General features: G+C 38.8%; 1 protein-coding gene across 1 annotated transcript; it reads left to right on the forward strand.

Annotated features, from left to right (window-relative positions):
• Positions 1 to 4,180: 4,180 nt before the first annotated feature.
• On the forward strand, positions 4,181 to 8,200 carry LOC120433253. Its single transcript, XM_039599242.1, has 9 exons — positions 4,181 to 4,314; positions 4,556 to 4,891; positions 5,289 to 5,399; positions 5,601 to 5,771; positions 6,172 to 6,258; positions 6,373 to 6,401; positions 6,601 to 6,657; positions 6,802 to 6,864; positions 6,970 to 8,200. Exons 1-9 carry the CDS (start codon positions 4,254 to 4,256, stop codon positions 7,087 to 7,089), a joined length of 1,035 nt encoding a protein of 344 aa, XP_039455176.1. The 5' UTR covers positions 4,181 to 4,253; the 3' UTR covers positions 7,090 to 8,200.
• Positions 8,201 to 10,791: the final 2,591 nt, after the last annotated feature.

The following is a 10,791-nucleotide window of genomic DNA, read 5'->3' on the forward strand; positions in this document are numbered from 1 at the left end:
TCGAAAAATCAACATTGAAAACCCAGGACCATGACAGAAACTAAAACAGTCACCATCACTGCATCTTTCAAGACTGAATGTATTTATCTCATTTGAAAACATTTGAATTTTGCACAGAACAAAAAGTTGAAGCCAAAATTGTTTCTGTCTTTTCAGATTTTCTGTATTTGCTGAGATGCATCATTGTGTCTGTGGGTTTAGCAGCTCTCTTAATATCTACTGCTACAGTCAACATGTGGATAAAATGTAACGGTGAGAAAATTCACAGATGAAACTTTTACACATAAAAAGCTTTGAGTTTAACTGTTTACTGTACTCTTTTTTTTTTCCAATTTTGTCTTTTCAGGAAGCAAAACACAGATGGAAAAAACCGCTGTGAGTTTGAACACTCAATAGTCCTCTCTAACTTTATACAGCAAAATCTCTTTGTGGTATCTGTTCCTGTTTGACACGGTTGACATACAAAGATAGGACATAATGAAAGATAAGGATATACTGTGCTGACCATGTTCAACTGAAACTTAACTGTAATCATAATGAATCTAAAGAAAATCACAGGAGTGAAAACATAAGTATGAATATCTGTCACGGTCCTGTGGGGGTGACCCAGTGTTTTGTGTTTTGAATTATTAATAGTCTTTGTTTTCATTATTATTTAGAATTTTTAGTCTCTTGGTTTCTGCGCTCTTCCTGTGATCCATGTTCCCTTTGTCTCCCCTGTCAGTCATGTCTCCTTGTTTCAGTGTAAAGTCCGTGTCTTCTTGTTTGACTTTGACAGTCTTCTGTGCCATGTTAGTTTTTCTGTTTTCCTTCTTCCGGGTCTCGTTGCGTGTGGTTTCTCCAGCTGTGTTTTCCTCCTGTGTCTCATTCCTTCGTTACCTTTGTGTTCCTCTGTTTGTTGCTGGGTCGTCTGTGTTTCTTCTTCTGCTATTTCTGTTCTCATTGGCCCTCGTCTCAGATTTTCATGTTTCATATTCAGGCTTTTGTCTCAGGTTTAGATTCTTTATATTTGTTTCTAGTTTTTCCCAGTTTAGGTTTTTGTTAGTTTTTCACAGTCTCCGATCACCTTTTGTTTTGGTGTTTTTTGCAATAAAGGCTCGCTTTTTGTTAAACATTCTCCTACATCTCTGTGTCTGCATTTGGGTCCATATTCTCTCCTCTTCATGCCGTCTGCCTCATCAGACATGACAATATCAGAGAGAATCTAAAGTGTGTTGTGTTGTTTTCCACAGGAGCATAATGATGAGGGTGAAGATGGAGTGAACTATGAAAATATTGGAGACTCTTCTGCTTCTGTCAGACTCCACTGATCAACAACTCAAACATCATCTTTTACATAAATTAGCCCATTGCTGTTGAAAACACTGTGTCTGTGTGTGTGACTGGGTCTAAGTCTGAGACTTGCTGAGCCTTTACACCTGTGGGACGTGGTTATAGAAGGTGAGGGTTGCTCCTCCCTACCACTCCCTTCTGGTCATTGCCCATGAGAACAGTCCTGAACTCATGCTTGGTTCTGGCTCATAAACCTTCGGCATGGGACCTCTGTCTTGGGTCTCCCTTGTCATTTGTTTCTCCTTCTACTTGTGCCAGCATATGGTCATTGTCACCTGGATGTTTGGGCTTAGGTCTGGAGTTGTCACGGATCCGGCTCTGGGGACTCGGGGTCCGTGGGCAGTGGGGACTATGACTATTATTGTTATTAATACTATCACTATTATTATTATTATTATCATTATTGTCATTACTATTATTATTTGGTGTGTTCTCTGCACTGCCCCTGTGCGCATCTGTTTGTAGGCAGGTATGTGTGTGTGTGTGTGTGTGTGTGTGTGTGTGTTGCTGTTTTCTGTGGCCAAGTTACAGGCATCTTCAGGCCTGAGGGGCGTGGCCTGGCTTGAGGACTGGCCACACCCGAAGCCCTTGCCACACACCTGCTCCTCATCTGGGCTTGTCGGGGGAGCTATTTAGAGGAGTGATGGAGCTTCCACCGACGCTGGATTATTGCGTTTGACTACACGTCAGTCTTCAAGCACAGTCAAGTGTGAGTGTATGCCTGCTGGGATAGGTGTTTAACGGCTGCCTCTATGGTTTTCCCCTCAGGAGGAGTGTGGGACGAGAAGGAGCAGTGAGCACGGGGAGTGCAGGGACACTGGGGCAGAGAGCACTACACGGAGACTTTTGGGAAGAAGACACTACACGGGAGTCTGGGAAACTGGGGATTTATTGTTGTTTACTTCACCACCTTGTAAATAAACACTGCTGCACTGAAGAGTCCGGCGTTTGGGTCCTATTTCCCCATCTCCCCACGGTCTGCCAACACAGACCGTGACAGGAGTATTCTTGGGGTGCTGTGGAGGGCCCAACTAAACTGTGTGTTTATCTTTCACACTCACATGCAAGATTGAGCGTTTTTCTGAGGTGTTGTTTGTTTTTTGTATATGTTTTTCTTACAGGTGCAACAGGTGGTGATCTGTTGAGTTGAACTATGTGTGCTGTGTCGATTTTGATTTTCTCATTTCTCAATTTTTCTCTTTTTTTCTTTTTTCCCTTTCTCCTCTCTACCCACTCTTACCTCTCCCTACCTGTCAGCTCTGGTATTGATCAATTACACATAAGTTAATGTGAATAACAATGAAAATGAATAAATCAAATAGAATAAAAAGAAAGACTAAGATAAGAAACCTATACACATCTCATAAAGCTCCTCTTGGCAAAGCAAATGTGTTGGTACAACAGAGCATTCAGATCATGTTTCTGATTGTGAATGCTGTCGGACAAGACAGGTTTAAAAAAAGGAAACAAAAAATTACATTTTGATTTTATCTCATATTTAGCTAAAAACTTTTTCATGTACATTTAGATTTATCTAACAAGTAAAATACCATACAACAATTATTTATCGTTTATTTAATTTTGATAAACAGAATCTTTAGTTTGTTTGTTTAAATTTGCTGTTGATGATTTTTATTAAAGGTAACCCACTGAGTTAAAAATGACAGGTTATTTATTGCTGTTTAAATTTTGTGTTATTTATTTGATTGTTAGTCTTCTTACTTTATTTTTATTCCTGAGGTGAGTTTTAATGAGATTTACAAACAGGAACAGATATAATGATCCAAATTATAACTTCAGTTTCTAACTATTGCTTTTTTTGCTGTACGATAATAAGAATAAATGTAAACATGTTTGTGAACAACTTTGTGTGTTTTTAAACTCTCTCCATCTCACACCTCACACACACCTGATCCATCCACCACAGACCACAGTACAATCTACCATCTATTATTGTCTCCAGTTTGACTTCCTGTTCTTTCATATTCAGTATTAAACTTTTACTCTGCTGGTTTGAACAGCTCTGTTTGTACTGAACTTGTATTATAACATTTCCAAACATGTGCAAACATCTGCTTTCATTCTTAATATTATTCTTCTGAATTATACTTACACAACATTAAAAAAGGTATAAGGACCTGCTGTGTGTAGAAACTGCTGTGAATCCTAAAGACAGTTTAGTGTCACGTTCATCGATGTGTTAACCATTTATCTGTCAGAGGTTCATCTGGTCATCATGAAACCTCCAGAGCTCTGCTGCTGTTGTACCCACATTCTCACCAAAACACTTCCCCTTCACTTCTCAGAAAGAATGACTTCAGAGGTCCAAAGAGGAACAAACAGGTCTCAAACCACTAACACATCTCGTCTGTGTTCTTATCAAGCTGCTAACAGCGCTCACTGTGGCAGTGTTATCATGTTTCATTGCAATAATTACGACTCAGATTCTAGTGTGTAAATAATTTGAGTAATCAACTATTTCATGTGTGCAGACAAACATCACCATAAACCTATTTTCTAATAACAAACCCAACGTACAGAAGAGCTGCATTAATGTAAACACTTACCTCATCTAACAGTCTTCACACATTTAACTTCCTGTATTCTTTCATTGATCAACACATTTTCCACTGTTGAAAAGTCAGCTTAAAGGGAAACAGGGGAGTTTGCAAAATAGATTAAATATAAAAGTTATTAAATGTGAAAAAGGATTTACCAAATTTTATATCTACATTAAGAGAGAGGGGCAGATACAGATGTCTAAAAGCTGAATGAACTGAATTAATTCAGCAAGAGGAGAGAAAAGGAGTGATGTCACTATGAGGAAGTGAGCAGGAAGCTGATGCTGTATTCATCTCTGAGACTGTCTCATTTGTGAACGTGAGAGCAAGAACAGAGACTGAGAGAGACAGAGAAGCACGATGGCTGCATTCACATGGATTCAAATGTCTTCATTACTGATACTGATGCTTCAGTTTAAAGGTAAGTGTACATAGAAACACATTCAATTAATAAACTGCATTATTATCACAGGTGTTACTTCTTTATTCTTCCTTTAACTGAGACAGTCATGATTAACTTTTTGACTTGAGCTGAGTCTTTTAAACTAAATTTGAAACTTAAACTTGTGTTGTATTTAAAATAAACTTCACATTATAAACATAACACTCATATTCATAACATATTTGATGTTTCACATTTCTCTCTCTCTTTATCTCAACAGGAACAACTGAGCAACATCAAACTGTTCAAACTGTCACAGCTGGACGTGGACATGATGTTACTCTGCCTTGTAAAAATGTGATACAAGGTCAGCATAACTGTAGCAGTACTACCTGGATCTTCAGTGATTCAAGCAGCTCAGTATCACTCTTTGAACTTGGGCAGATTAAAGAAGCCAAACGTAAATCAGACAGACTGAGTCTTTCTGCAGACTGTTCTCTGGTTATAAAGAAGGTCACAGATCAGGATGTTGGTCATTACACCTGCAGACAGTTCAAAACAGCAACAGGATCACAAGAAGGTCCAGACTTTGTGATTGATCTGTCTGTTATTAACAGTGAGTATTTACATCTTAATGTTTTCAGCTCAAACTGTCCTGTTAGAACAACAAACTGAAACACCACAATAATTATGATCACAGTGATGAAGTTCATTTTTCTATTGTTGCTTTTCTCTTACAATATCTCCATCTTCACCAGTGTATGTACATGAGAACAATGATAAAGCATCTTGAACAGCTCTGTGTTGACATATGAACACTGTAGACTCACAGTTGAGTGTCTGTATGAAGATAAAGAGAACATATCCTCAGACATGAGACATCATCAAAAATGAGACTTGTTAGACTGTTAAACATCTCACCACTGTTTCCTCTCTGTTGTTGTTCACTTACTTTCAAGTCTTTTCTTACTGTCAGTGTCTTTAATGTTGTTATTGCATTTCTTTTTGTGAAGAGCCGGCAACAACAAAATCAACAACAGTGGAGTTTACCACAAAAACATCATTAAGAAGAGAATCCACAACATCAACACCGTTAGAAGAGACATCAAATAATCCATCAGCAGGTCGAGACTGAATCTCTTTTTTCTTAAAGTCTAATGTTTATATATTTATAATTATTTATGTATTATATATCAGATTGGCTCTTAACTGTGTGTGGAGAGATTCAGTGTTTTGTTTTACATGTTTTAAATCTTTCCAGTTCAGTTGTGATTTACTGACATCTAAAGTGAAAACATTAACCGTACGCTCTGTGTTTCTCTTAGATTCAGGTAAAGACTCGGAAATGACAACATCAACAACAATGAAGTCCATCACAAGAAAATCAACAACAGAACCAACAATTAAACCAACATTAAAAATAACAAACATATGGACAACAAAAGAAGAAGTAAAGACATCAGAAGGGACACTGACAACAAATATACAACCCCAGGGTAGAGACTGAATCTGTCTTCTATTGAAATTTTAATGTCAGACTGAGTCTTGTCTGTGTGTGGACAGAGCGTTCTCACTCCCGAGGCATAATATGCTTACAATTTGTCATGTCTTAACACTAACCATCACCTTATCCCTGACCTTAACCAGCACTTTAATAACGTTAGATAGTGTTTTCCAAAGTGATTTATGTAAAATGAACGTACATGTGTAGATTCATTCCAAACGGTTCTCATGTTTCTTTATTTTTCCGATCTCATAATATAGGGACGTGTTGGGTGTCCGGAAGCGTGATACACTGACGATTTGTCACCTAGCATAAAATGTTAGGCTTTGGGAGTGAGAACATGTTGGTGTGGAAGAAATTCATTGTTTAACATGTTTTAATAATCTCTCCAGTTCAGTCAGGGTTTATCGTCATTCCTGTGTGTTTAGCAGCACTCTTAATCATTGTTGTGGTGATCATCAGATGGAAGAAAACTAAAGGTGAAAACATTGACAGATGAACATGTATTACATCATAAGCAGAATGAAGGAAATAAAATGTTTAATTCTTTGATTTCTAATGTGGAAGTTCAACTATTTTTTTTCTCTTGTCAGTAAACAAAGCACAACAGAGCGACAACATGGTGAGTTCAAATCTCCAAATAATAAGTTCTCTTTCAGCAATGTTCTTTTCATCATCATCTTTAAACTCTATAGTTCCACACCAGATAGACTCTAAATAACTTATAACTTAATGTACGCTGGAAATACTTTGAATCAGTTCCTCCTTGAAACAGTTTTGTTAATTCAGTATTATTTTGGTCACAAACTGTATTTTTGCAGCAACTGAGCTTAAACCCTCCAGACACTGAGTCTGGTCCAGGAACCAATCAGGAGACGGTGAGTACTCCCAGTACAAAGTTACACTCAGTGCTATGTTTAGTTCAACAGAGAAGCTGAAAATGAATTTACTTCAATAGATGTGAAACAGTCCCATCATGAATTCACATACTGAGCAGGCTTTATATTGTGTTCACTGTGCAGGCTGATGCTGATGATGGTGTTTCCTATGCTTCCATCAGTTTCACCAAGAAGGATAAAGCCCGGGTAAGATTTTGATATTTACATTGATGATGTTGGCAGTAAGTTTGAGATTTTTAAAGCTCCTGTCAGTTTATGTATTAAATAACATCTTATAATGTTTTCTTATAGGCTTGTGGTGATGATGATGACACTGTGACTTATAGCACTATGAAAGGTTCCTCCTCACCTGCTGGACTTTCCACTGATCCCAGTGACCTCTATTCCACCATCAACAAACCAAAGAAATAGGATGTTACTCATGAAATGTTTCATGTTGTTTTTCTGGATGCTGCATGAATTCTTGGATCATAGAGTAACTTCCTTTTTGTTCTTTTTTATAGTAACATATATGGTATAATACTCGGTGTATTTGTGCTGGGGCAACAATGGTTATGCTACAGAATTGCTCATTTTAAGATCTCCATTGTTAATGTAATCTAGTGATAGTTACCTTTATATCAAATTACATATCCACAGAATATTGTTATTAAACTTTTATTAATTTGCTGCGTGCCATTTTTAACAATGCAAAAAGGGCCATAAAACTAGGCTTGAGAGGTGTATCTCACTGTATCCATGACGATATTAAACTTCCTGTTTGTGACATCCAAAAACATGACAGCAAAAACATTTAATATTCAACTTAATTTCACTTTTCAGACCCTTTCAAAACAAAAGAAAAAAGAATATGAGTGTTGATAACATGTCTGATTGTGCACGCCTAGTTTTAAAGATTAGTGTGAACCAAAATCCTGAAGTCGTGCATACTGTTTGTGGGCTTTGATGCTAACAGGCTAACTTTCTTATTCTGCTGTGCAGACTTGCTTTCCAGTTTCTTGGTAAGTAGAGTTTGAACTTTTCTAGTTTGTGCTAAACTTTCTGTTATGAATATAATTCCATGTCCATTGCAAATATGATCTGTGTTGTTGGATTGCACAGGTTAAAGTAGCTTGAAATCCATCTTTTAAGCTGCTTTTAGTGATTATTCTAAAAATAAATAATTTGTTGTTATAATTTAGTCTCAGTTTTAGAGTTTCATTTTCTCCATCAGTGTTTCCTGTATTTTCCTCTTGTATCAGCTCCCTATGTTAAGTTCATTCATGTGTTTACATTTCCCCATTTAGTTTTGATTGTCTCCTGTTTTTTTTTTTATATATATTTTCTTCTCTGGTTATCCAGCTGTATCCATGTTCCATAATTACCCTCATCTACATTTAAAGTGCTATACAAATACAGGCCATTTACCATTTTACATTTAGCATTGTCTTTCCTTCAGACTTTGTCTTAGTGCTTGTTATCCTCCCTGTCAGTTCCCAGTTGATTTTAGACTCCTTTTTTATTCTCTCATGCGACTTTTCATCAGTTGAAGTAAAGGATTACTTTTCATTAAGTCAACCTTTGTTTGTTTTCCTTAGAAGTATGCAGAAAGATGAAGCAGTGCATTATATGTGTGTGGTCAACATTAGAGGGTTAAAACTCGAGAGCTGCTCTATTTTTACCGAAACACTTCCTCTTCACTTCTCAGAAAGAATGACTTCAGAGGTGTAATGAGAAACCAAAAGGTCTCAGACCACTAACACATTTTATCTGTGTTCTCACCTCACAGCTCATCTAACAGTCTTCACATATTCAACTTTCTCTAATCTGTTGGTAATCAAGACAACATCAAGACAATCATGTCAAGAGATGACAAAGGGAGCCTGCAAAATGCATTGGATATAAAAGTTAAAATATTAGAAGTTTTTCACTCAGCTAATATCTACAATAGACAAAAGGAGGCTCAGATGCTTAAAAGCCATGAAATAAAAGCTTTGGATATAAAATCAGAAGTAAAGACATGAGAAATGACACTGACAACAGCACCAAACAGTCTACCAGGAGGTAGTGACGCTCACTCTTCTTTTGAGGACAAAACGGTGAATATCACACTGACACTTGATCGTGTTTGTGTGGAGAAATTCAGTATGTTTAAAAATTTTTCCACTTCAGCTGCAGTTTACTGAAGTCTTACTCAGAAGAAGGTTAACTGTGAGCTCTTAGATTCACATATAGACACTCACTACAATAGGAACTCCTGTCATGGAAAATTTTGTTAATGCATCTGTCCATCAGTTTCACATGTTTTCATAATCTTTGCAGACCAGTTGTTGTTTGCTAAAATCCCTGAGCTACAGTAACTTAGATGTTTAATGGTTTGAGATATTCAGTTTTTTCAGTATTATTACCTCCTTTTAAATCCCATTTATCAGTGTTTAATCAGAAAGGTCATCTGGGGGCAAACACAACGTCCAGCTGCTCTGCACTAAGGAAAGAAGGTACACGTCTTTGTTTCATGCAGATTATTGCAATGATGTTATGATATATTGAGCAGGCAGCTGCCCAAGTTAACTGTCACTATCACCAGTTAATGTGGGCGTGTTTCCTAAATCAGCAGCAGGGGTTAGTGAACAGGATGTATGCAGGTGTTACATCCCCACATAAAAGCTAGGCGATGAGGGCGGGGGGCAGTAACAGTTGGATCCGGGTGAAATGAAAAGAACGCCAGGCAGAGGTATTTAACACAAAATAAATCTTTATTATAATCAATTAACTCAATCATATAAATGGTAACAACAGAAAGAGACAGCACCGCTGCTTTAACGATAACTCAGACAGGTCAACCCAAAGAGAATGGTGACCACTTCAACAAAGAAAACAACTATAAGGCTTCAACAGAAAAAGACAGCAACGCTGCTATTAGCAATAACTAGGCAGGCCAAACAAAGTAATAGAGGCCGCCGTCACTCAAACAAAACCACTGCCCAGTTGAGCTACTCATAGCAAGCCACGCACGGTGGGGCTGGTCACACACACACACAGCAGGCCTTTTCCACACCTAGGCTGGAAACACACACTGACCAACACAGGAAAATCCACCAGAAGCCTCTCCCACCTCCACACTGCTCTCCTCCAGCTTATATCACCTCTGAGGGTAATTGGTGGTCAACGAGGGCAGATGAGCAGCAGGTGTGTTCTAAAGGAGAAGGAAGGGGCGGAGAGAGACAAGGGGAGGGGCAAGAAAGAAGGAGGAGGAGAGGGAGAAGACAACACCACGCCCACACACTCCCACAGCCTCACAGGATGTAACATTCCCCCCACCTTATATTCACACTATACAAAACACAGAACAGACTCATCACTATGCACTGCGTGAGAGTGCATCAGCCACCAGATTGTCAGTCCCTTTCTTGTGCTGGATAACCAGATCATAATCCTGCACCAGCACTGCCCAGCGCGTCAGTCGCTGGTTGTGGTTGTACATGCGTTGGAGGAAAGTAAGGGGATTGTGATCTGTATACACCGTTACTGGAAAGGAGCTAGAGCCCACATACACAGTGAAGTGCTGCAAGGCCATCAGCAGCGCTAGAGCTTCTTTCTCTATGGTGGAATAGTTTAGCTGATGGCGCTTGAACTTTGCAGAGTAGTAGCAGACTGGGTGACACACACCCTCTGTGTCGTCCTGCAACAGCACCGCACCAGCTCAATCAATCAATCAATCAATCAATCAATCAAAGCTTTATTCGCCACATGCAGGTTGCCCTGCAGTGAAATGGGACCCCCCGACCTTACACATAAAACACAGACATTACATGGGGATACAGGTCGGAGATTGGTAGCATTAGAGAAAAACATTGAAATGTACATTACAATGGGAAAGTACAAGAGGAAAAAAGAGACCCCTACTCATGCTGTGCTTCCATGGTAGGACAGCATGAGAACAGGAAAAAAAAAACTCCTCTGCACAAAAAAGCACATGAATGTCCACAGCACAACATTATGAAGGACATGACAAGCCACGGGATGGGTGGGGGTGAGGAGTTATCCGAGCGAACACAGCAGCCGCCCTGCACAGCGCTATCATTCCAGCGGCACATAGGCCCGCCGTGTTCCCCGCAGGAAACAAGCATCGAA

The sequence above is a fragment of the Oreochromis aureus genome, linkage group 15 (assembly GCF_013358895.1).
Source record: "Oreochromis aureus strain Israel breed Guangdong linkage group 15, ZZ_aureus, whole genome shotgun sequence".
NCBI classification, from domain to species: domain Eukaryota; kingdom Metazoa; phylum Chordata; class Actinopteri; order Cichliformes; family Cichlidae; genus Oreochromis; species Oreochromis aureus.